The following is a 25,538-nucleotide window of genomic DNA, read 5'->3' as shown; positions in this document are numbered from 1 at the left end:
CCTGAAGAAGGGCCTCCATGTAGTATCATCATTTCCTTTCACCCTAAAGAAATTATTAAAATAAAATGATTTCTTACAGAGCAGACCTTCTGGAAATAACTCCTTTCCGCTTTTTGTTTGTTTGTTTTTTTCTTCTCCTTTCAGCTTTGACTGGAAATGTCTTTATTTCACCTTAACTTTTGGTGAGAAGTTAGCCATCACTTGTATCAATTGTGACTTTGAATGTGATGTGTCATTTTTTTTTTCGTGACTCCCTTTAAGATTTGCTTTTTTAATCTTTGGTTTTCAGCAGTTGACTGTGAGGTGTCTGGGTGTGGCTCTATAGGTTTTTATCTTTCTCAGAGTTTTTTTTTGTTCTGTAGGTTGATGTCTTTCATCAGTTTGGGACCGTTTTTGGCTATTATCTCTTCAAATATTTTTCTGGCTCATTTTTTCTCTCCTCTCCTTTTAAAATTTATTGGTACATGTTAGGTCATTTGGAATATCCCATGGATTTTGGTTTCTCTGTTCTGTTTTTCTTCACTCTTCCGTGTGTTTCAGTTTGGGTGGATACTTTAGATTTACCCATCCTCAAGTTTACTGGTCCTTTCCTCCTCTGTGTCCAGTGTGCCCTTAAGCCCACCTTATGAATTATTCTTTTGTGACATCCTATTTTTCATTTCTAGCATTTTTCTTTTGCTTTTTTAAAAAAAATAGTTTCCATCTCTCTTCTGAAATTCCCTGTCTCTTCACACATGTCTTAATGCCTTTTTCACGATCTGTTTTGACTTCCTATCATAGTTATTTTAAAGTCTTTTGTAATTCTGATGTTTGAATCATCTCTAGGACTGTTTCTATTGAATTTGTCTCATGAGTTTACATTGTATTCCATCTGCTTTGTCTAAAAGAGCAGTAGAGACTGAAGTAATTACTGTTTCCTTCAGAAAAGGGTGTGTCCTTTCTCCCGTCTGCTGCTCATAGGTGGGCTGCCTCCGTCTCACCTGTAGTTGAGGCAGATCTGGACTGGGCTGCAGCTTTACTTTGATTCACTTTGCTCTTGCCTTCACATGGTTTCAGGGCTGGATCTGGAATTTTCCATCAGCGTGGCTCAGGTTCTGAGCTGTGGTGGAAGTCTGGAGGTCTCTGTATGCTACAGACACATGGTAGCTTTCTGGACCAGCTTGGTTTTCTTTTTGGCCTGATGCTGGCCAACTCTTTGGTTTGCTGGGGTATTCTCTCTGAAAAATTCTCTCTGAATATTTTTTAGAGCTCACCCACCTTGTTTTAGTTGTCAAGGTGAGAGTGGTGGCCTGCGTGCCTTTCTATGTGGCAATCAGAAGTCAAGATACCATGTGCTGCCCTTTTCTCTTCATCAGTCTAGCCAGAAGTTTATCCATCTTATTAGTTCTTTCAAAAAAACCAAATTTTTCCTCTGTTCATTTTTCTCTATAGTACTATTGTTTTCTATTTTATTAAGTTATCCTCTTCTTTCACTTTGTTTTGGCTTAATTTTCTGTAATTATCCCAACTTCTTGAATTGTGTACTTAGATAATTGATTGTTAGCCCTTTCCATATGTGTGTGTGTGTGTGTGTGTGTGTGTGTATGGATTTAAAGCTATGCATTTCCCTCTAAGTACAGTTTTAGCTGCATCCTCTATTTTGATTTTTTTGTGTGTGTGTTTTTATCATTCAGTTTAATGGGTTTTTTGTTTTGTTTTTTGGCTGCAGTGGGTCTTTGTTACTGAGCGTGGGCTTTCTCTAGTTGCAGCGAGTGGGGACTGCTCTTCGTTGCGGTGTGTGGGCTTCTCATTGCAGTGGCTTCTCTTGTTGCAGAGCACGGGCTCTAGGTGCACAGGCTTCAGTAGTTGTGGCACGTGGGCTCTAGAGTGTAGGCGAAGTAGTTGTGGCACACAGGCTTAGTTGCTCCACAGCACATGGGATCTTCCCAGACCCGGAATCGAATCTGTGTCCCCTGCATTGGCAGGTGGATTCTTAACCACTGCACCATCAGGGAAGTCCCCTATCATTCAATTTAAAATATTTCCTAATTTCTGTTGTGATTCCTTTTTTTACTAATGGTTTATTTGGGAATATATTGCTTAGTTTCCAAGTATTCAGTGATTTTTAAAAAAATTATCTGATTGTTTTACATTTCTAGTTTAATTCCACTCTAGTCACAGAACTTTATATGGTTTCACAAAGCAGAAATTTATAGACTTGATTTATTGCTCAACATGTAGTCAGTTTTGGTAAGTGTTCAGTGTCTACTTGTAAGAGATGTGTATTATGCATTTGCTTGGGGTACTCTTCTATATATGGTTGTTAGAGCACAGTCATTAATTGTCATGTTCAAATCTTCTATATCCTTACTAATTTATTTATTTGTTTTATCAGTTACTCAAAGGGAGAGATGTGGGAATATCTACCACTTTGATTATGAATTTATCTATGTCTTTTTTATTTCTGTTAGTTTTTGCTTATTATTTTTGAGGCTATGTTATTTGTTGCATACAAAATTCAAATGGTTATATTTACTGGTAGTTAAAACCCGAAAACCCTCTTCCTCTCAGTGTTTCTTGCCTTAAAGAATTACTCTCTGATTAATCTGTAGATTAATTATCTTCCTTAATGGTACCTTTTGATGAACAGGAATTGTTAAATCTGAAATCTGGCGTATCAGTCTTTACCTCTATAGTCAGTACTTTTTGCATCCTGCCAAACCACCCCCCCCCCCAATTTTAGCATATTCCAAGTCACCAAGATAGAACCTGTATTTTCTTCCAGAATTTTACTGGCTCAGTCTTTACATTTAGGTCTCTGATTCATGCATATTGGTTTTCATGTACAGGATGAGATGTGGGAGTCAAGATTCATTTTCTTCCATATGCATAGTCAGTTATTTTAGTACCATTGAAATGGACTTAATTGCCACGATTGGAAATCAGTTGATTGTGTTATGTGTGGGTCCTTTTCTGGGCTCCTTGTTCTGTTTCATTCGTCTGTTTGTATATCCTCATGTCAATGCCACATTGTCTTGATTGCTGCAGCTTTAGAGAGCCTTGAAATCAGCTAGTATGTGGCTTCCAACTTTTTTTTTCTAAATGATTAAAAACTTTGAAATCATAGTTTTATGTGTAAGAAGTCAATGCTGTCATCATGTTTTTTTTATTTCACCTTGTCAAGGCCACATCTTTATGATTGAAGTAGATTCTTCTTCTTAAAGAACTATATAAAAGAAACAACCCTTCTTTATCTTGATGATAGCATGTTAGAGTGACAGAAGATTGAATGAAAAGTCTGGAAATCTGGAGTATATTCTGAGAATGCCTTTAACTCATTATGATATTTTTGGTCAGCGAAGTCTTTCCCATTTATCTATCAAGTGGAAATAGTACTGATCAGAATGGTCAAAAAGCTAGAATGAAAAAGTTATATAAACACACTCTTAGAACTGTAACAAACAGTTGAAATTTGTGATTTATTAGTATCACGTCTTAGGATTCCTTCTGTGAAAATTCTAACAACTCTCTGACATGAATTGCTTTGTAAAACGGATGCCAAGTCTTTTATTCATATAAACTCCTCTTCTCCCATACTGTCCTAAACCTGTTATCCAGGTGTTCAGTATTTCGAAACGTGGCTTCAGTGTAACAAAGACCTTTTCGGTAAGTCACACACACTCCCTCTGTCAGGTATGAGAAGCCTGGGGCTTTTGTTGGGCCAGTACGGGACTTGACAGACACTTCTTCAAGGATCGTTACCAAATTTGTTTCTGTCCTTTTGGTCTGCAACTTCCATTACCAGCAGCTCTTGCCAAAGTTCACTCTCGGTGTGTGTGTGTGTACAGATGCTGAAAACACGAGCCATCTTGTTGGGGCTCACTCGGAAGACAAGAGTCAATGTTCCCAGAAATGCAGCGGTCAGATTTCCTTAAAAAATGTGCAGAGATTGTGTTTCTGGAGATGCAGGCTCAAGTTAAAAGCAAACAGAAATACCACAGAACATATAACAATTTGTATTTTGAGAGATTTGTGATTCTGAATTTGGATCCAGTTCTCTTAAATACGTATTAAACTTCTCACAGAACATGGCTCTTTCAAAAGAAGTATATTAGTATAAAAACCTCATTTGCAGCTATTTGAGAAATCGGGTCATAAACCTTTTATTTACTACTTCTGAATGAACTCTGCAGGGGCAATATGGCAATAAACAGCGATCAGAGAAGAAAGACAGTTTCATGAAGATAACCTGAAATAATCCAACCGTTTGATAAAACCCATGGAAAGAAAGGCTGGTTTCTCTCATTGATCTTTTCAGCAGTGCCTTTCTCTGTACCTGGGATGTAATTACTGTTATTAAATAGTCTCATGTTGCTGGGATACGATGAATAACCCCACCTGGCCCCAGGCATGCTGGGTCTCCTCTGGTCTACCGAATCCACCTCATTCTATTCTCTCCACGAGGAATTTAAGTTCTAGAAGGGAGAAACTAATAGGGAGGAAGGGGTATAGTTGATCTATGTACAGCATTGTAAGCATGCGGGTATTTGGGTTGGCTTCATCAGGAAAGGCTTCTCGAAAGGGTGATTGCATTTTGTGAGTTGGCTTTGACGGCTCGGTAACCTCCCCTGGCTTCAGGGCTTCAGAGCTTCAGAGATTGCTCAGTTCCCCAAACGTTTGTTTGCGGGAAAAACAGGACCTGATATGGGACGGGGGAGAGTGGAGGGGACAGTCCAGTGACCAGGAGAGTGGGAGGAAGTTGGCGAGGCTGGGGTGTGTTGGTGCTGCAGGCATGGCTTTTAGCTGATGCTCTTTTTCTTTCTCTCCCCTTTTTTTTTTTTTAAAGTAATTAATTAATTTAATTTTTGGCTGTGTTGGGTCTTCGTTGCTGCACGCTGGCTTTCTCTAGTTGTGGCGAGGGGGGGCTACTCCTCGTTGCTGCACGCGGGCTTCTCATTGCGGTGGCTTCTCGTGTTGCGGAGCACGGGCTCCAGGTGCGTGGGCTTCAGTAGTTGTGGCTCTCAAGCCCTAGAGCGCAGGCTCAGTAGTTGTGGTGCACGGGCTTAGTTGCTCCGCGGCATGTGGGATCTTCCCGGACCAGGGCTCGAACCCGTGTCCCCTGCATTGGCAGGCGGATTCTTAACCACTGCACCACCAGGGAAGTGCCCTCCCTCTCTTTTATTTTTTAAAACTTCCCCGTCCCTGAGGATTTTAGGAATCTATGCAGAGGGTTAGGGAAACTTTGTCACAAGGCTTTACTTTTCTCATGTGGTGGCCTAGTCTCTTTCCTTCTGTTTTTCATTCACACCTTTTTTTTTTTTTTCTCATAGGAAATTTCAGGTCGAATTTATCTCTTCATTCCCTCCTCTTTTTCTTTCATCAAACTTTTTTTTAGTCGCTGTTATGTGCTAGACATTGGGAATACCAGCCTAAGTGAGACGGAGCCCCTTCTCTGAAAGTGAGCCCGGCCTGATAGAAGCAGCAGACCTGCGGGTCCAGGATGCCCGTGACCAGGGCCTGAGTGCCGTGCGTGGCCCGTGGGGGGGCAGCCGCGTTGTGTCCCATGCGGGGGGGTTCCGAGCAGGCTTCCTGGTCACGGGGGACCCAGGCTGCTCACGAAGGATGAGTCCCGTCCAGCCGAGAGGGGAGCACACCTTCTCCAGGAGATACCTGAGATCTGACTGGAGCTTCGTAGATCCTTCCCCCTTTGGAAAAAAGAAAAAGAAAAAGGAAAGAAAAAAGACAGCTGTGTTTTGCATAAAAGCTTTTGCCAGAGATAGGTTTCTGCAGCTAGCGTTTTGTGGGGTTTAACCTTCTAGTGTGAAACAAGGACCTCGAGACCCTTAGCAGTGTGTGTACAATTGAACGCATTTTCGTGTATGTACCGCTCTGGTCGCGAGAAGAGAGCGCACGTTGGCGTCCTTGTTGAGCTGTCCCAGTGGGCGTCGCTTTCACACATTCTGGGCAGAGATGGAGACTCACAGCCTGGGTGGCTCAGCTGTGCCTCTGGAGCTGGTGGTGGGACTGGGGTTTCAACCCCAGCTCCTGTCAGATGCAGAAGCCCAGGAGTTTTCCATTGCATTATACCCTTTCCCAAGAGGGAAGAAAAAGTCTCATCCTTAGGTCAGATAAAAGTGTGCCTTGTCAACTGAAGGTTTGATAAACACAGGGGAGGTGAGGGAATAAAGACCTGCTGCAAAAAAACCAGCAGTGAAATTAGCATGAAATGCGAAACTGAGGGAATCTTTTCCGCTGGGAGACATTCAGGAGGCGCAGGTCACCTGGGTTGGGGTCACCTTTGCTTACATTTTCACACCTCAGACTCAACAAGGAGAAAAACATTGCAGCAAGCTCTCTGGGTTTCTTCTTTTCCTTTTTTTCCTGTTTTATTCTCCAACGTGGACCTCACTCCATTGCTTTTTCGTGAAGCAGCTGAGAGCAGGATGGCTGGAAATGCTGTCCCGGCCTCCTGTCAGTTCCTGGCTCCCATCCCAAGCCCAGAGCAAGCCAAGGGAATCTGGATGTGTCTGCTGAGATCATATTGCAAAGTCACTACACAGATAGCTGGGGCTTTGGCATTGCTTTTTTATTTTTTTCTCCGAAGGCACTTGGGTTGAACCCAAATTGCAGCTTAGTTCCAAAAAGAATAGAAGACATTTTGAAAGCTTTGCCTGCTAGCTCTGCATTCACCAGAGTGTAAGTTGCACCAACCCGGGAGCTTGTCTGTCTTGTTTGCTGCATGTCCCCAGTGATCAGAACCATGCCCAGCTCCTTGCAGGAGCTCAGGAAGGACGGAAGGGACAGTGGGTGGCCGCAGGGGTGGCTGTGATCGCCAGTAGTGCCGCAAGATGGTCCTGACACCTGCGGGTCTGGGCCAGGATCCCTTTCTGAGCTCTCAGCATAAACCATACAGATGCTTGGCAGTGATGATGGTGCTGGTGACAGCGGCCACCATGTCTTCAATGTACACGTGCAGGTGCTGGCTGAGGCATCTTGCATACAGGGTCACGTTTTCTCTTCATTCAGCCATAAGTACAAGGCAGGTCATGTTGATAATGCCTTCCTTTGCTAGTAAGGACGCTGAGGTCAGAGAGGGGACGCCTCTCGGCCAGTACTGATGTGCTTGCCTCACAAAGCAGTCAGGCGCCTCCTCAGACTCCTGCTGCCGCCTGCGCCAGCCTTCCTGCATCCTCCCCTGCTTCTCTAGAGCCCCGTCCCCCTCCTGTCTCTGCAGAGGCCTTCCTCCGCTCAGCTCCTCCCTAGGTGTCCCCTCCGGCCGTGCCCACCCCCTCCCAGTCCCTCCGCCTGCCTCAGAGACACTCCTCTGGGCACCATCTGCCTTGCCGTCTCTCCCAGCTCCCTCTCTCCTGCTCCCTCTTCTTGGAGGTGAGCTCTTCTGGTTTGCTTCTGGCTTCCCTGTCCATTGCAGCTCAGACTCTTCCAGATGCTTCTCTCCTTTGGCTCCACCCCATGTCCTGACCGGCTTGAGGTCTTCTCCTGGGTCTCCGTCCTGCATTGTCTCCCCCTCCCCCCGGCGGCTCATTCCATCCACGGCCAAGAGCATCAGCCTGTTGAGCTCCCGCCGGCCCCTCCCAGCCCATCTCCTGGCCCGTGGTACTCTGGGTCTTCCGTAAGCTCTTCACATCCACCACAGGGCCTTGCACCTTGTCCCCTCTGCCTAGAACCGTTTCCGCCAGTTCTTCACGCGGCTGCATCCTTCTGGTCGTTGAGCTCAGCTCTCAGCTCACGTGTCATCCCAGGAAGGCCTCTCTTGATCTAAATCAGCCACCCCTTTTTGTTAAAGACCCTCTTCTATTCTTTGTAGCACTGACTGCTGTCTTACCTCCATTTTTTGGTGATATTCGCTGTTTCTCGTGGTATCTAACTTTTACTGGAGCGGAAGCCCCATGAGGGCAGGACTATCACGTACACCGTTCCCTTCTGTATCCCAGAACCTCTGTCGGTACCAGGATGGGATAGACATTTGGTGAATGAGGAGTGAAAGAATGAACAAACGAGTGCCTGGCATCCTGGAGCTTAAATCCAGATGCCTCTGACCCCTCGGACTTTCCTACCGCACCTCCTGCCTCTGCTTGGACCCTTGTGTAACCATCTCTGCCCTTGTGCACTCACCACAGGTGGTGAGAGAGATCTACAGCGGCTGCAGCGGGCCAGCAGACTCGGAATGTCCTCCCCCCTCCAGCTCCCCGGTGCACAAGGCAGAACTGGAGAAGGTAAGGGGCGTGTTTCTTTCTAGGAATTAACCTTACAGTTAACTCGGGCCTTCCTCGAAGTTTTCATACCACCTCTGATATTTCAGCACTTCTGGTTGAAAAAAGAAAAAAGGAAAAAAATAATGCAGGCCTGCTTCCTCTCTGCCTGCTCTGTACGAAGCTCAAGTTAGCTGTTTTACAGATTGCATGGTTAGTTTTATTCTTCCCAGCTATAGATGCAGGAATGGCTGTAAAGGTGGCACAGGATCACCTGTGAGGTGATCAAGGTCACCTGCTGTTATACAGCAGCATGAGATCCACAGGCAGCTCTTTGTTCTTCTGGAATACAGCAGGTGCTTCATCAGTGCACCTTCCCAGAGGTTTATTCCCAACAGACGCGTAACACTTCCTGCCCTTCTCTGCTCTGTACTTGGGCGCCGTGAGCACGCAGCAGGTGGGTAGGTCTAACCCTTCCGGCCAGAGCGCGTGAACCCGGCACTCCTGCTGTCTGTCCCTGATGGAGCTCTGTTTGCCTGTATGTGCAGAGATCTTGTTTCCATGGAGATCCCTGGCTTCCTGCCCCACCGTGTTCTGTCGGTAGCCTCTGTCTCAGGAACTTTCTGAGCTCTCCCTCTTTGGCCCCTGCCCTACCAGTGAACAGATCTTTTTTTGTCTATTCTTGTTTTAATCAGGGTTCTCCAGAGAAACAGAACCAGTGGGGTGTGTATGTATGTATGTGTACACAAATTTTATGTATATTGTAAAATATACATAAAATTTCAATAAAAATAAAATTCTGCGTGTAGAATTATATACATACTGAGAGATTTATTATGAGGAATTGGCTCACAAGGTTATGGAGACAGGTAAGTCCAAAATCTGCATCGTGGAGCCTTAGGCTGGAGACCTAGGAGAGCTGATGGCGCAGGTGAAGTCTTCTGGAGGACTGCCCCCCACCACCCCTTGCTTGGGAGACCCATTTTTTATTTTTTTAATTCAGACCTTCAACTGCTTGGGTGAGACCCACCTACACTATGGAGGGCAATCTGCTTACTCAAAGTTTACCAATTTATTTTTTTATATTTTAAAATTTATTTTATTTATTTATCTATGTATTTAGTTTTGGCTGCGTTGGGTCTTCGTTGCTGCACGCGGGCTTTTCTCTAGTTGCGGTGAGCCGGGGCTACTCTTTGTTGCGGTGCGCGGGCTTCTCATTGCGGTGGCTTCTCTTGTTGCGGAGCACGGGCTCTAGGCACGCGGGCTTCAGTAGCTGTGGCACGCGGGCTCAGTAGTTGTGGCTTGCAGGCTCTAGAGCGCAGGCTCAGTAGTTGGGGCGCACGGGCTTAGTTGCTCCGTGGCATGTGGGATCTTCCTGGACCAGGGCTCGAACCCATGTCCCCTGCATTGGCAGGCGGATTCTCAACCACTGCACCACCAGGGAAGCCCCAAAGTTCACCAGTTTAAATGTTAGTTTCATCCACAGACACCCTCCAAGTTGACATATAAAGTTAACCTCACAACCCTCACCCTGGTATTGTGACATAGCAGGCCTATTTCTCTTTTTTCCTGATTACAAAACTAATGCCTGTTCACTGCAGAAAATTTAGAAAGTAAAGAAACAGAAATAGGATGGATAAAGTCACTTAGGAGTCTAGAGCTCCTCTCAAAGCTCTGCATGTTTTTAAACCAGTTTTTTTCTATTCATGTGTTTCTTTTACAGTTTGGATAATCTGATGCATAAAATTTCTTATGCTTTTTCCTTTTTTCTTTTCAGTTAACCTTTATACTATTAGCAGTTTTCCAGGTTTTTGAAAACGCATAACATGCAACAAGCATGTTTGCATTTTTATCACCTGAATAATATCAAATTCATATAACTCTATTATTTATATACCCCCCCCAACTAGGCTCTTTTTTTTCTTTTTTGAGTCGTGTAAAATAACCTGACACTTTTGTGTAAATCTTTGCTGCTTCTCTGACTATTACCTGAGAAAAGATTCCTAGAAGCTGGCTTACTAGACCAAAGGATAGAATTTTTAAAGATTTTGATTCATGGGGCTAAGCAAGTTACTTTCCAGAAGTTTGATCCTATTCAAGCTTTGATGCTGGTTCTCATCAGCAGTACGTCAGGGTTGTTCTTTCACCCACTCACACGGGAATTGGCAGTTCTCTTTTACTGTCTTGGTTTCTAAGGTGGTAATGTTAGTGCCTGGCTGGACCTGTTGACCCGGATCCCAGGGGTGCTTCGTGGCCTGAGAGCTGGGCTTTCAATCCTACTATCACTGGAATATGGCACATACTAGGGTCCCACTAAAGCCATAATTCTTTTTTTTTTTCTTTTTTTAATTAATTAATTAATTTTTGGCTGTGTTGGGTCTTCGTTTCTGTGCGAGGGCTTTCTCTAGCTGGGGCAAGCGGGGGCCACTGTTCATCGCGGTGCGTGGGCCTCTCACTATCGTGGCTTCTCTTGTTGCGGAGCACAGGTTCCAGACGCGCAGGCTCAGTAGCTGTGGCTCACGGGCCTAGTTACTCCACGGCATGTGGGATCTTCCCAGACCAGGGCTCGAACCCGTGTCCCCTGCATTGGCAGGTAGATTCTCAATCACTGCGCCACCAGGGAAGCCCAGCCATAATTCTTTTACTTTGGCTCTTGCCGGTGCCGCTGGGGTTTACTGGCACCTGCCTGCCATCTTGGCCCAGCACTGCCTGGACCTCTTATCACGAGGTGAGTGTGTGTGTCCCTGTGTTCTGGTATCATCTGGATATTTTGATTGTCTCCCCGCTGGCCAGCCTCTGTGGCCCTGGGGTGTAATTTGAGGTTCTGAGGACGGGTGTTCTGGAGCCATTTCCTTCACTGTGACTCCACAGGGTCTCTGGTTGGAATGGAAGAGGTTGTGCTCATAGAAGAACTATGTCTCTTCTCCTGATACTAACCTAGAGTCCTAATTATGCTCCTCAAATCCATATATTAGGACTAAAATAATTACAAGTATCCCTGTGCCCTTTGATGGTTTTGATAGTAACTCATCTCTCTGTGTATATTCTGACTGTATTGTTATGAGCAGATACTTGACACTCGCCCAGTTATTGGTGAATGCTGGGAGGAAATTAAACGAATGGCGTAGGATTTATTTCTGGAAGGATAATGTGGCTTGGTGAGGGGGAATATTTTATGTACTCCTAATATTTGGTTGGCCAAAAAGTTAGTTCGGGTTTTTCCATAACATCTTACGGGAAAACCCGAACAAATTTTTTGGCCAAGCCAATATTTTTTTCAAAATTATTTGCAAGAAAAAGTGATTTGATTGAAACAAGCTTGGTACTATAGCATGTGTTAATATAACCTCAGTGACTTTTTTCTTTGTTCTGTCGATGTTTTTAAAGCTCTTGTAGCAAACCAACCAGGTAATCTGTGTTATAGTTGAGCCCTGTCTCCAGATTATTAAGAATGTGGCCCACATTTTCTTTCCCTTTTGAGATGACTTTTGATGGGTCCATGATGCATCACTTGGTCAGTGTGGCCATTGTTAAGAATAACTTAATCTTTTGATCCTCACAGAAACTGTCTTCGGAGAGACCAAGCTCAGATGGGGAGGGTGTTACAGAAAATGGAATTGCTGTGTGTAACGGAAAAGAACAAGGTGAGTTCTGTTCATGCCAAAAATAGATAAACCAAAAAAAAAAAAAAAACCCAAAACAGAAGCACTGCAGCCGGGTCTGTAAACTCTGTATGGAAAATGTCCTCGGTAATTCAGTTATGCAGATGTCATCATTCTGTGTTACACCCGCAGAAATCCAGAGAAACCCCTTTAGTTGATACCACTCCTCCGTGTCTTTCTTTCAGTCCTTCCAAACGTTGGCCTAGGTTTTCTCCTACTGTTTTGATATGGGCCCTGCGTATATTTTAATTTATGACTTACAGCGGGTTACTTCCTCACCTGATTTACCACTGAGACAAATTTGCTTTGGGGGGCCGCCAGCATCTTGCTGGGAGACGTGATTTTCAGGGAAAAGAGCTTTGGATGATGAGACCGGGAACCCACGTGCCCATCCCAACGCTGCCTTTGCTGGAGAGTGAGATTGTGAGCAAGTGTTTCCTCTTTGGTGAGCCTCAGTTTTCCCATCCTTAAAATGAGGAGATTTCTGATCTTTTTAAAAAAGATTGTCTGAAAATATCTTCATTTCACCTTCATTAAAAAAAATTCTTTTTTAATTGTGGTAAAATACAGATAACATGAAATTTACTGTCTTAACCATTTTTAAACCCAGTTCAGTGGCATTAAGTATCTTCACAGTGTTGTGCAGCCGTCCCCACCATGGGTCTCTAGAACTTTCCTCATCTTGTAAACTGCAGCTCTGTCCCCATGAAACACTAGCTCCCCATTCTACCCTCCCCCCGCTCCTGGCAACTGCCATTCTACTTTCTGTCTCTATAATTTTTGATGACTCTGGAGACCTCATATAAATGGAATCCTATAGTATTTGTCTTTTTCGTGACTGGCTAATGTCACGTATTTCACTCGGCATGCTGTTCTCAAGGTTCATCCACATTGTAGCACGTGACAGGATTTCCTTCCTTTTTAAGGCTGAATAATATTCCCTTGTGTGGATGGACCACATTTCGTTTCTTTGTTTATCCGGTCATCCATTGATGGACACTTGGGTTGCTTCCACCTTTTGGCTATGGTGAATAATGTTGCTATGGACATGGGAGTACAAATACTGAATTCTTTTTTTTTTAAAGTCAGCTTTATAAAGGTGTAAATTATATAGAGTCAAATTCACCCTTTTTGTGTACGGTTCTTTGACAAACACATGCATGTAGCCTTCATCACAATCGAGATGTAGAACATTTCTATCACCCCAAAATGTTCCCTGGCAACCACTGGCCTGTTTTCTGTCCTGTAAGTGGGATCATACAGGGGGCAACCTTCTGGGTCTGGCTTCTCTCACTCAGTGTATTGCATTTGGGATGCGTCCACGTGGTAGGTCAGTAGTCTGTCCCTTTTCTAGGCTGAGAGGATTCCAGTGTGGATGGACCAGTTAGTTTATCCACTCCCCGACTGAAGAACGGCTGGGCTGCTTCCAGGTTTGAGTGGTTTACAAGTAAAGCCGTCGTAGACATCCACAAACAGGCTTTTGCGTGAACACGTTTTCATTTCTCTCGGCTGATACTGCGGAGTGGGACTCTTGTGGTCACAGGCATTCATGTGCCTTCTCACCAGCCTTTTATTGTCATCTTTTTTGTTTTGTTTTGTTCTTTTCTTTTTATTTTAGCCATCTTAATAGGTGTGTAGTGCTGTGTAATTGTGACTTTAAAACACATTTCCCTACGACTAACAATGTTGAACATTTTTTAGTGTGCTTTTTTGCCAGCCGTTTATTATCTTTGCATATTCTTATTGGATTTTTTTGTTCATACTGACTTCTGAGAATTCTTTATCTATTCTGAATGCAAGTCCTCTGTAACAGCGGTCCCCAGCCTTTTTGGCACCAGGGACCAGTTTTATGGAAAACAAGTTTTCCACGGATGGAGCCGGGGCAGGGGATCATACAGGTGGTAACGCGAGTGATGGGGAGCAGCTGTAAATACAGATGAAGCTTCGCTCGCTTGCCCGCCACTCACCTTCTCCTCCGCAGCCTGGTTCCTAACAGGCTGCGGACCGGTGCTGGTCGGCGGCCTGGGGGTTGGGGACCCCTGCTCTGTCAGATGTCTTTTGCACACATCTTGTCCCAGTCTGTGGCTTGACTTCTAGTTTCCTGCGCAGTGTGTGGGCCCAGAGGAGGGGTGGGGTTAGTGGATGGTGAGGAAGTTTTCCCTGTGCAAGGCCAGAAGCCTCTGTGCTTCCCAGGTGAGCAGTTCTGCCTGCCCAGCTCAACTGCACTCAGTCGCTGGGGTGGTGCAGGTGTCTTCTGGCTCAGAGAGACGCAGAGGTCTCCTGGCCTTAAACCAAATAGCAATTCCGGCCGCTAAGAATCTTGGAGCCTAAACCATCTGGGCTATTGTGATATTTCAAGGTTCACGCCAGAGGGTCGTGATCTCTGCCTTGGCCCATGTGATTTTCTAACTCGGTTGTATCTTGAGTGTAATTTTAGTTCTTCCCATCGGAAGTTATTCAGTGGAAGGTATCATCTGTGTCTTCACAGGGCACATTATGTGTAATCAAAGATAGGAAAGCTATCTTTAAGTTTTGCCCTGAAACAGAACAACATACAATCTCAGGGTTCCTGCTCAGATGCCAAGGCTCAGCGGGCACTGCTTTGGCTGGTCTCTTTTCTTGTTTGTGATTTCCTCTCCCAGTGTCCCTGCATGAAATTAGGTTCTACAGAATGATATGTATGTCTAGATATGCAGGTAAGTGAATATGTCTGCATCTGATATTCTTCTGTTTCCTTTTAACAAGAGCAGCCTTCTGTGCTTTGTGAAGGTGACCTTGGTTCAAACACTTTTTGCCTGGCAATGGTGCTTTGCCTATAGTAGACCCCCAATGAATAGTCACTGAAGGAAGCTAACAGCCTAAATCCATTCTGACCGTCTACCTTAGCTTTTATCCTTGCTGCGCTCTCTTGATTAGTTTGTAATTGAGAAATTCTAGTAAAGCTCCCTTGATCCCAGCCATGTCGTGACTCAGACAGATTTCTCTGCTGGCTGCATGGAAGTAATCCCCAACTCCTGCAGCTTCTCCTAAATGTTAGACTGTCAACTGTACCTGGACACCATCCAGATTCTGTGACCAAAGCCACAGGCAATGACTCTAAAACTCTGGTTTCTTCTTTCAAGGTGTCAGGCCCTGGCACGTAATGAGCCAGTATGGTGGGCTTTGGGGTGAAGTTAGTAGAGTTCCTACAGATACCGCAGCTGACGTGAGCAAAGAGAATTGAGTCCCTAGGGCTGATCTGTGTGGAAGTGACAACTGTCCCCAACTCGCATTGAGCACATGTACCATTTAATCACAGGTTAACGGGTCTGTTGGTAGACTTAGCAAATCAGTAGTCTGATGATATTCCTCCCACCTGCCTAAATACCAAAACACCTACACTCCCATTTATGTAGGATAAGAGGGAACCATCTGGGTTTATGACATTTACAGCTTTAAAAATGCTGCGAATTAGCTTTGCTTCAGTGCCTGTCAACACCGCCTCCACCCCAGCGCACCACGTTGACACTGATGCCATTTAAACTCTGCAGCCTTTCTATTGTACAGCTTCAGTGAGTTGAGGGTTCTGAGTTTTTAGGTTTTTCTTCGTAATTCTATTATGTGTGCTAAATTCTGAGTTTTGTTTATTGAATAGCATCAACATATTCTTGTGATTTCTTTCTCACGTTCCTACATCCTTTGGCTTTTTCTTCCAAGGACAGCCTCACTTTTGCTTTTGCAAAAAAGCAGTGGACGTTCAAGGAATTAAAAGTCTTTATTATGTCCTTTCTTTGTAGCCAGAGTCCAGCAAGTACTTTCCCAACAGGAGCAAATCCTAGTAAAACTGGAAGTAAATCTAACATCCTGGCTTTCTCACTTGTCACTCTGAGATGCAGGGAAGGACTGATTCGTGCCCCTGAGCTTTGCAGAAGGTCCCTTCCAGGCACTGACTGTCCTCGCTGAGAGGACCTTCTCTTTTTAAAGCTTATTAGCTTGAGTGGGGTTCTGGTCAAAGACCAACTTCAGGCTCTTTAGAAAGAGCTAAGAAGGGTCATCCACTGCTGCTTTCACTGTGGGTTTGGTTGAACTGAAATCAATGATACAGGTATTCCAACCTCAGACTCCATGTCTGATGGCAACTGGGGAGGAGATGTGCCTTCAGACCAAGAGATTAAAGTGGATTCTTGGTGCTTTATTTTACAAGGGGTTGCGTGTGGTGGGAGAGTGTCAGGAGCGGGTGGGAGTGACAGTCATGTGTTCTGTGTTTCTAATATGACCTGATTTGTTTAAAATAACGTAGAAGTGCTTATACTAGTCAACTCAGGCTTCCATAACAAGATATCACAGACTGGGCGGCTTAAACAACAGAAGTTTATTTCTCACAGTTCTGGAGGCCAGAAGCCCGAGATCAAGGTGCCGTCAGTGTTGGGTGCTGGTGAGGGCCCCCTTCCTGGCTTGCAGACGGCCACCCCTCACTGTGTCCTCCTGTGGCCTTTCCCCACGAGTACACCAATCCTGTCGGATCAGGGCCCCACCCTTAAGACCTCATTTAACCTTCAGTGCTTCCTTAGGGACCCCATCTCCAAATACAGCCACACTATGGGGTTAGGGCTTCAACATGTGAATTCTGGGGAGATGAAAACATTCAGTCCGTAGTGCTGATTACCCTGAAATGTAGTGTGGCTTCTTTTAAGAACTATAATGTAGCACCTCCTGCCTCAGACGTTGTGAACTGTCGTTTCTTTCTGGAGAGGAAATAAGTGTTCAAGCACAGTGACTGGCCTCACGGGACCTCACTGAGTCCGGGGGATGGGGTGAGGGGAAGAAGATCTGCAGACCCCAGACGAGGCAGGCCCGGGCGTGGGCGGATGCGCGCTGGCCTCGTTCCCTGGGCGTGGGGCGGGTGGCAGAGTGGAACTAGAGAAGGGGACGGCTTCCCCGCCCCCTACTGAGAGCAGCTCATGTGGTAGAAAGGAGGGGGGAGGGCGTACGCTTTTAGAGGGTAGGTTTAGGAATGAGGCCCATAGTTTATAATCTCACATCCCTGAATCCTCTTCCTCTGAAATTATCCTGTGTGATGTTCGTGCATGTTCTGTGTCCACAGGGAGAGGGGTGGGGAAGGAATTCTTGACTTTCATTACATTTTCCGAAAGGTCCGTGCCACCCTCTGAGTTACAGAGGGGTGAGGGGTCCTCCTGGAGAGGACCGAGCAGGGGCTGTTGGGGTTCTCGGGGGTTCAGGTGATGGTGTCTGGCCTTGATGCTGTGGGTCCCTCCAGGGCCCTCCCAGCCCATCCACACTGAGCGAGGCCCTTGGCCCCAGCACCAGGCACAGAACAGCCCTCAAGTGACAGCTCACCTGCCCGGAAGTGCTCTGGCGGGAAGGGTCTTGTCCCTCAGTCCTGGACACATCCTTAGCGTCCACTCTGGTCTGCGCCTGGTCCCCACCCCTGTGATTCTGTCGGAGGTCGTAGACAAAGCCCGCAGGGGCTGGAGAGAGCAGATTGCCGCCACGGGTCAGGCACAGGATAGCAGCCGGCTGCTGGTGCTCAGTGGGCTGGGGTCCGGGGACTGTCGTCAGCTGGGCACGTAGGTCCTTGCGCACAGCTGCGGCTTCTCAGGCCCTGTCCCCGCCTGCCGTCGCTTACCAAAATGTGGGTTCAAAGTCGCCAGACCTTCCCGTTTTCCAAGGGAAGCCAGAAGTCATTCATCTTCATGCAAAACATTCATGAGTTTTGTGCATACGGTTTAGCACTGCAGGCCAAACAGAACACACGGGGCTGGAATGCAGGCTGCTGGTCTAAGAGCTCCGGATGGGGCGGAATCCCGTGTGAGTCTGACAGGTCAGTGAGGGGCTGGTGGAGGCTCGCTGAGTCCCCCTGCCCCCTCACCTGCCGGACCCCTCCCTGTGCAGGCCAGGTTGCAGCTGCCCGAGCCTGTCTTGTGTTTCTAGACGTGTCCGGCTCCTTCCAGCATCACAGGCTCTGTGTTAGCTGATGCCCTTCTTGCCCGGACGGCTCTTCCCTCGGGTTTCTGCACAGATGCTGCCTTGTATTGGTATTTAGCTCCTCTGCTTCCTGACGGCCCGGTCACTGTACCACGTAACCCTAGTTTAGGTCTACAAAGGCCGTTCCATCATCCGACCTCCCTCGGGGGTGTGTGTGCATGTGCGTGCGAGCACGTGTGTACACGTGTGTGCGTGTGTGTGTGTGTTCTCAGCCTGCTGTGGAACACAAGCTTCCTGGGAGCGCCTGTTTTCTGCTGTGTCCTCTCGTATCTAGACGAGTAGCTGATACACTGCAGGTGCTCAGTAAGTAGAAATTTGGGGAAAGAAAATCGGCCATGAGTCATGCTTCATTTTGATGTTTCTTTTCAGTTAAAGTCTATCGTTGAAACATGCTTTTTTGTCGTCACCTTTCTTCACAGTTAAGAGGAAAAAAAGTTCCAAATCAGAGGCCAAGGGAACTGTGTCTAAAGTCACTGGGAAAAAAATCACCAAGATCATCGGTTTGGGAAAGAAAAAGCCATCAACAGATGAACAGACCTCCTCAGCGGAGGAAGATGTGCCTACTTGTGGTAAGATGGGGGTGCGTGGGGTTGCCAGATCTGCGCCCTCTCCCCGAACACGCGGAGACCCTCTCCGGGGAGACCTCTGTATCATGTTCTTCTAAGTCTCACTGATGGGGCTCTTTTGCATTGGGCTTGTGATCAGTTAAATTGTGGAGAATGGATTATATTTTACTGCTTATTAATGAAGGCCTTGCAAGGGTTTGACATGATCTCTGAAGTTCTCTCAAAACAAAAAACAAGTTCTCTCTTTGATCCCATGAGGTTCTTCCAAATCCCTTTTTTTTTTTAACTTTATTTTTTGTTGTATATTTATTTATTTATTTATTTATTTATTTGGTTGCGCCGGGTCTTAGTTGCGGCAGGCGGGCTCCTTAGTTGCGGCTCGAGGGCTCCTTAGTTGCGGCATGGGAACTCTTGGTCGCGGCATGCACGCGGGATCTAGTTCCCGGACCAGGGATCGAAGCCGGGCCCCCTGCCTTGGGAGCCCGGAGTCTTCACCAGCGGACCGCCAGGGAAGCCCCCAAATTCCTTTTAAGCGTCTTTAAAGGGAAACCGTACGCGTGGGCGGTTGGCCAGCGGAGGGGGTGTGTAAGGCGTGTAAGAGCGTTGACAGGGTCCCTGGCAGCCCCTTCCCTTGGCCTGACGTCACACGACTCAGCTTTCTGGGGCTGCTCCACTCCTCAAGCTTCCGCCCCCAGTCCGGTCGGGCCGGCTGACCGCCCCCCATGGGCCTTTGTCCAGTAAGTGTTCTCTGGGCAGCTGCTGGCGGCGGGGCTGCGTCCGCGGGGCGGGGGGCGGGGGGTGTGATGACCAGTTGGCTCCTGCGATCCCGCTGCATCCACTCTAGCGCCCGGAGGGCGGCCCGAGGCAGGGGTCACAGACGCAAACGTGTGGTGACTGACTCTGATCACGAACCCGGCGGGGATACGAGAGGGGCAGCGGGAGAGTCTGGCGGGGGTGTGACTTACGCGGAGGCACCGCAGGGACCACCTCCCTGGAGAAGTGAGACCGAACATGCGCAGTGTTTCCTAGGCAACCGCGAGAACATGCGACCCCTTTAATGAGAAACGCTTTAGAGGCTGCAAGATGGATACTTACCCTTTAAGAAAAATAAGCGAGGGCTGTACTTTCCCTTGCGGACCACAGGGCACATCACACGTCAGTCCCGCAATGCCTTTTGTGTGTGCTCGCTGTTCACCTCTCTCGCTCTCTTTTTCCCCTCTCTCAATGAGCATCTCTTCTGTCCACGGTTCTGGGTAACTGAGGATGCCAAAAGGTAACAGCATTTAGATGCCGCCCGTTAGTGCCTAAGTTGGGCCACACACGCAAAAATGCGTTTATTCAGCCGATATCACGTCCCAGGGTGTGGCTTGTGCTGAAAGGGCGGCGTGAGCTCAGAGCTGTGCCAGTGGGCAGGAAGGGTCGACTGTGGAGTGCAGCGCAGGTAGACTTGGGGTGGGGGGGGCTCCGAGGGGAGGGCAGGGGGGACTCGCAGCCCCTCACAGGCGTGACCCTAGGAAGTCGTGACAGACTTTTGGTGGCACGGTAACCCCCCGGGGTGCTGTGCAGAAGTGCGTGTGGAGCGGAAGATGGCAGGGCGGGCAGTGGTCGAGGCCTCTCGGGGTTGAGGTGCCATCCCAGGGAGGCCCCCATGAAGCGCCCGCCTGTGGGTTCAGCTGGGAGGGGAGATGGTGACCCCAAATGGAGGCCAGCGGTCTGGGAGCCCCCGTGCATGCAGAGGTCGTGAACTTGCCCCTGGTCCGACGGCATCGGGTCACAGAAGCACGCTGACTGATGCCCTTTCCACGGAGAAGAAGCGCCCTGCGGAAGCTGAGCCAGCGGGACAGAGCCCTGGCGGGAGGGCAGGGGCGGGGCAGCTGTGGACGCCAGCGGCCTGGGGCCCTCTGCCTTTCCTGGAGCGGCTCACAGCACTGGGTGATCTGCGGTTGTTTCCCTCTGGCATTAGCCCTGGAGAGGAGGTAGGAGTTAGGGGTTACAAATGGAAAGAGGGAATTACCCAACGAAAAGGGAACTCCTTTTTTAGTTTGTTTTTTTTTTTTTCTTAAAACTGCCCTAGGTCAGCGAAGGAAATAGCGGTTCTTTCATGAAAAACAATTAAACATTCATATGGAAGGCAACTTAGCAACTGTGGTCCAGACCCCTCCTTTTACAGTGAGGACAGCGAACTCGGGGAGGTCGTGGGACTTGCCCTGAGTCACACGGCCAGGCCCGCTGGCCAACCCTGTCGCTGTCCTGCAGCACAGGTATTCCCTGTCCCCCCCCCCCCCCTCCCCGTCCCCCAGGGCTCGCCACCCTCGTGACTCCTCATAAACAGCCGTGTGGGCACTTGGCCTGAAGATGCAGTGGAATTGCTCAGAGAGCAGGCCTGGTGCAGCCGCGGCCCCGCACCATCACCTGAGGGTTTCCGCCCGGCTCTCGGTGGACATCTTTCACCTCCACTAAGAGACCATCCTCTGTCCACAAGGTTTTAAAATTGTCCTCTAGTTCTTTGCTGGGCCAGGGGACGGTGGGGGAGGTCTCTGGAGAAGTCGAGGGGGAGAATGACTGTCTTCAGTTAGGTTAGGACAGGGGTGCCAAGTCTCAGGCAGGAAACGTAGCTGGATGAAGGCCCAAGACCCCCATCCTGCCCAGCGTGCCAAGCGGACAGGGCACAGACGAGAGCGTCCCCAGGGCAACTGTGAGCTGAGTCCAAATCCCAGCTCTTCTGGGAGAGGCAGCCCCATCAGCTGGGGCTCTGGGTGTGCAGGAGAAATGCCGGCAGGTAGGAGAGGGTTCTCTGCAGATTTCCCACAGGCGGGGTGGGAAGAGGCGCCCGCACCAGCCCCCCGCTCCGCCTGTCCTGCCTGGCTCTCACCCCGCTCTCGGGCCCTCAGCCAGCGGTTGCTGCGCTTAGCCCCAGCTGGGTCCGCTCCCCAAACAGCCACTTGGACTCTTAAGATGATCCGAGACTTGCACACAAACCCCTAAGCAAAGGTGGGCCCTTTATTTTCCCATCTCCAGTGCTCAGGAGTTCCGGAAGTACTGTCACTGTATAAAGGCATCAGGAGACGCCTTTCACGTTTCTCTCTCTTCCCCAGCCCGTTTCTGTCTGTTGTTTGGACTCGTCCACAAGCCTCTCGACTATCCACCTTCTTCTCCTCTGGATCCCTGCGGGCCACCCCGTGGGAGTTTTGAAACCTTGGACTAATCGTATCATCCTGTGCTCAGTCAGTTCAGGGCCTCTAACAATCTTGTCTCACTGAATTTTCCAGCTTTTTCCTCTCATTACTGGATTAAGATACAGGTCGAATTCACCCACCGGTTGTGTTCCCAGCACCGAGCACACAGCCTGGTGGATAATAGCAGCTCAGTAAACACTTGTTAATTGAATGAATTAACTTAAGCAAGTCGCACGCTTCTCTGAGCCTCAGGTTCCCCACCTATGAAATAGGCTTATACTTAAACTACTTTCTTTTCCTTAGAATTGAGGATAAAATCATGAAACATTAAGCTCATTGCCTATTTCATAATTTATGCTCAGTAAATGGCCGCTATTATTATTCATTTGTTCACCTGAAAAAAAACCTAAGCATACCAGACATAGTCAAGCCGACATGAGGGCAATGCCAGAGGAGTGGCATTGATAATATCGATAATAGAAATACAGAAGCTGAGTGAAAGGAGTGGTCCCCAGGTGCTAGGATGGAGGGCTTCCCGAGGCAGGGTAACCCGGGCTAGTTGGAAGGACCTTCTGGTTATTTCTGGGGCCACTTCTGGCTCTAATGGTCTGTGACTTTGTGACGTTTTCAGCAGTAGGATTTTTGGTGGATGTGCAGGAAAGTTACATGCCTCTCACTTTCTATCGTAATCCACCCGACAAAAGGTCAGGTGACATTTGATCAAGGAGGAGGGACGCGTTCTTGACGTCAGTCACCACGTCAAGGGTGTCTCGGGTTCTTTGGGTGCCCGCTGGAGGGCGCGTGCCTCCGGTGGAAGGGAGGGTTTTGGCGTCACGGAGCGGGGATCAGCTCTCGGCAGCCCCTTTCCTCTCAGCCGATCACAGTCTGAGGCTGGCTAAGATGAGACGAGCAATTCGGTGAAAGTCCTCACAAAAGTGTGACCAGAGCACAGGAGACACTGCCCTTCCCGTGCTAGAGAAGAAGTCAGGGGACGCGGGCCCCCCTTCGGTCAGGCAGCCCTGCCTGCTCGTCTGCAGCTGCTGGACCAGAGGCGCCAGGTCCCCACGCAGCTGACCAGCTGACCGCGGGGGCGTTCACATCTGTCCCCTCCTCCTGTGGTTGTGTGTGTTTGGTCAGCCTCAGGCCGTCCTCATGAAACTTCACACGCACTTGTCACCAAGCTTTTGCAAGAGGCCTTGGAGTTCTTTCTTTAGAATTCGGAGCAAAGATAACCTCAGAACATCAAACCGAGATTCCCAGATGGTTACGATACCGTAACATCTCACCATAACATGATAGGTGCGAACAGGCAAACAAAAAATCAGGTGATACTGGAATCGCCTCTTTAGCAGGGCGCTGACCTGACCTGGGCGAGCCTGCGAAGGGGCCCGGCTGCTCTTTGGCGCCACCTGGTGGTGGGTGTCTGCTCAGGCTGATCGTCTCGGGGCTGATGGGGTCCTGTGTCGGCAGGGATTCCATCACAGCCTAACCGTGTCGTGGCAGGGAGAAAGAATATTAGGGGACATGGGACCTGCCCTCTGACTCCAGGGTACTTCGGTGACCCACCTGCCATGTCCCTGCGTGGTCCCTCCCTCACCCGGGGTCCCTACCCAGAAAGTAGGAATTTCGGCCACCTCTTTGGAGAAGGCGGTGAGCCTGCCAGGGGGGGCCAAATGCCAGATGTGGGCTTGTTTCCGTGGCGTTTGCTGTTTACAGAAACAGGCCCGTTACCCACCGTGACTCTCGTTTTGCTTTTCCCTTTTGGGCAACTGTAACTCATTATGAGGAAGGCGTTAAAATACGGTAATTTCCTTTGAAGTTATGCTCTAACTAAAGTGTGGATCTGTCCAATGTAATCATTCCTTTTGTGACTCACATGTCAAGAGACCCATGGCATTTGGTGACCCGGTCAGGGAAGAAAACCTGATGAGCGCCTTCCCCTCTTCAGGAGATGCGTCATTCGTGTGGCTGGCCGAGCCATACTCAGAAGGTGCGGCCCCCCTGCGCTGGGGACAGGTGCACCCACGTGGTGAATTCTGAGATCCAGAAGTCCTGTGGAAGTTGAGAGGAATCCCCTCCTTGTTCCTGAGAAGGCAGATGGGCTTAAATTCCTCAGTAAACATGTTGGCATCTCCTTCCCCATCGTGACCCCCGCCGTCTTCTGCAACAAGGACAGGTCCCTACAAGTAGCTGCCGAGGTTTTCCGTGACCAGGTCGCTAGACGTCTCAGGTCTTAGTTCACCACGCCCCCCGCTTCTCCAGGCCCGAAGGGATCCCCCCACCCCTTAAGGCCCAGGTGAGGACCCGCCCCAGAGCACACGTAAGCCTCCACTCTGCCAGCCCCTGTGGCCACGCCCATCAGTGCCCTGGGCCTGAGTGCTTCCTTCTACAAACTGTTCACTCGCCTGTCGACCTTGTGTGCCCAAGAAGACTAAGTCAGTTGAAAGCCGTCCCATGCTTCCATTTATTTCTTCTTAATCATACGCCATCCTACTGTCCACAGGCCACGTGTGTCCATTCATGCTCGGAACACACTTACGATGGATCCAGTTGCCAGCTATTTCATAAAAATCCAAAGATGTGGGCCTTCAGCGTGATTAATGACTTAGAGACGGAGATATTAAATAGTTCTAATAGCTGTTGCTCAGATGTTCAGCTATTATATTTGACTGTATGTTTTAAGTAGAGCTTAAAAAAAAAGAATAAGTTGTATCAGAACTATGTCATTTACAAATAGTATTTCCCAGAATGAAAATAGCAGCTCTTTCTCTTCCATCTTTAACTGTCAAAAGAGCTTCAGGTCGGTCTTCGCTGGGTAGCCGTGAATAAGAAGGAAGAAGATGAGGGTGTGAGCTTCCTCTGTTTCTTTCTGGACTCTGCTTCTCCAGCCTGTCTTCGCCTCCCTCCAATCCCTTCTAATTGTGCAAAATACAAGGAGCTTCAGGTCCCAGGCACTTGAGCTGATAGGCTTGCTTCTCCATTTTCTCTGTAATTTTACAAGTATGGCAGCGTGTGTCCCAAACTGAAGTTTTAGTCCCAGGTACCCTTTAGGATATATTGGCAGAACTGATTTACATTCAGCTGAACGTACATTTAAGTATTATAAGCATTTTTCTAGTGAATTCATTGAGCTATTATGTATAGTAATGTCTGTACGTAAAAGAGAAGGCATCATTCTGGGCCTTCTAACACCCCTATTTGGGGTTTTGTTTTCATTTGGTTTTTGCCTTTATAGCATTTATCCATTGCTAATAAAGTGTGTAAGGTGTAGAACAGAAAAGAAGCAAAAGGCATCGTCCAAATCCCTTTTGGAAAGACATTTTAAAAAATCAGGATCAGAAAGGATTTTATTTATTATTTATTTTTTGAGCCGCACGTGTGTGTGTATGTGTGTGTGTGTATGAATCGAAAGAGCAGCCGAATGACTTAAGGAGTCCTTGTTTCCCTTCTTCCTTGTTGACCTGGACTCTATATGCTATTCCACTCACTTGCTCGTCTTACTAGCATTATGGACTGGTCAGAAGTCACAGCCACCCTGTGAAATCTGTTTGTCATGCCTTGTTATTTCCAGAAAAAATGCACCGTATGTTTGTGACAAGTGAAAACGATCAGTTTCTTGTCTTTGAGGCGATTTCCTTTTTTTAAAAACGAGGACAGTTCTTCTTGCAATTCCATCGCATTCCATCCGTAATGCACTGAGGATGTGGTGCAGCCTCAGAGGCATGGATGACGAAATTCCACATGCATCAGACTCGGGCCTTTAGACCTCAGCGGTCAGACAGAGTCCTCCAGTCAGAGGGCACTGAGGAAGGGCATCTCTGGCCTCCGGGCAGGAATCTCATCCCGAGGATTTGCCGTCATTTGCTGAAATACTTCCAGTGGTGGGGAACTTATCACCTCCCAGGGCTGCCTGTTTTGTGGAAAGCTTTCATTTTCAGATAGTTTTATTCCTCATGTTAA

General features: G+C 48.0%; 1 protein-coding gene across 3 annotated transcripts in view; it reads left to right on the top strand.

The window, feature by feature from the left end:
• AFAP1 (actin filament associated protein 1) overlaps positions 1-25,538 on the top strand; it is a 154,797-nt gene that overhangs the window by 92,444 nt on the left and 36,815 nt on the right. For all 3 annotated transcript variants that reach the window (XM_082462558.1, XM_082462557.1, XM_082462556.1), the window contains 3 exons: positions 8,118-8,213; positions 11,752-11,833; positions 18,256-18,405. In XM_082462558.1, coding sequence (XP_082318684.1) covers positions 8,118-8,213; positions 11,752-11,833; positions 18,256-18,405 — 328 coding nt within the window. The remainder of the gene's footprint in view (positions 1-8,117; positions 8,214-11,751; positions 11,834-18,255; positions 18,406-25,538) is intronic.

Source organism: Balaenoptera physalus (genome assembly GCF_965194825.1).
Source record: "Balaenoptera physalus genome assembly, chromosome: 5".
NCBI lineage: Eukaryota > Metazoa > Chordata > Mammalia > Artiodactyla > Balaenopteridae > Balaenoptera > Balaenoptera physalus.
This window is presented reverse-complemented; position numbering and strand designations above follow the sequence as displayed.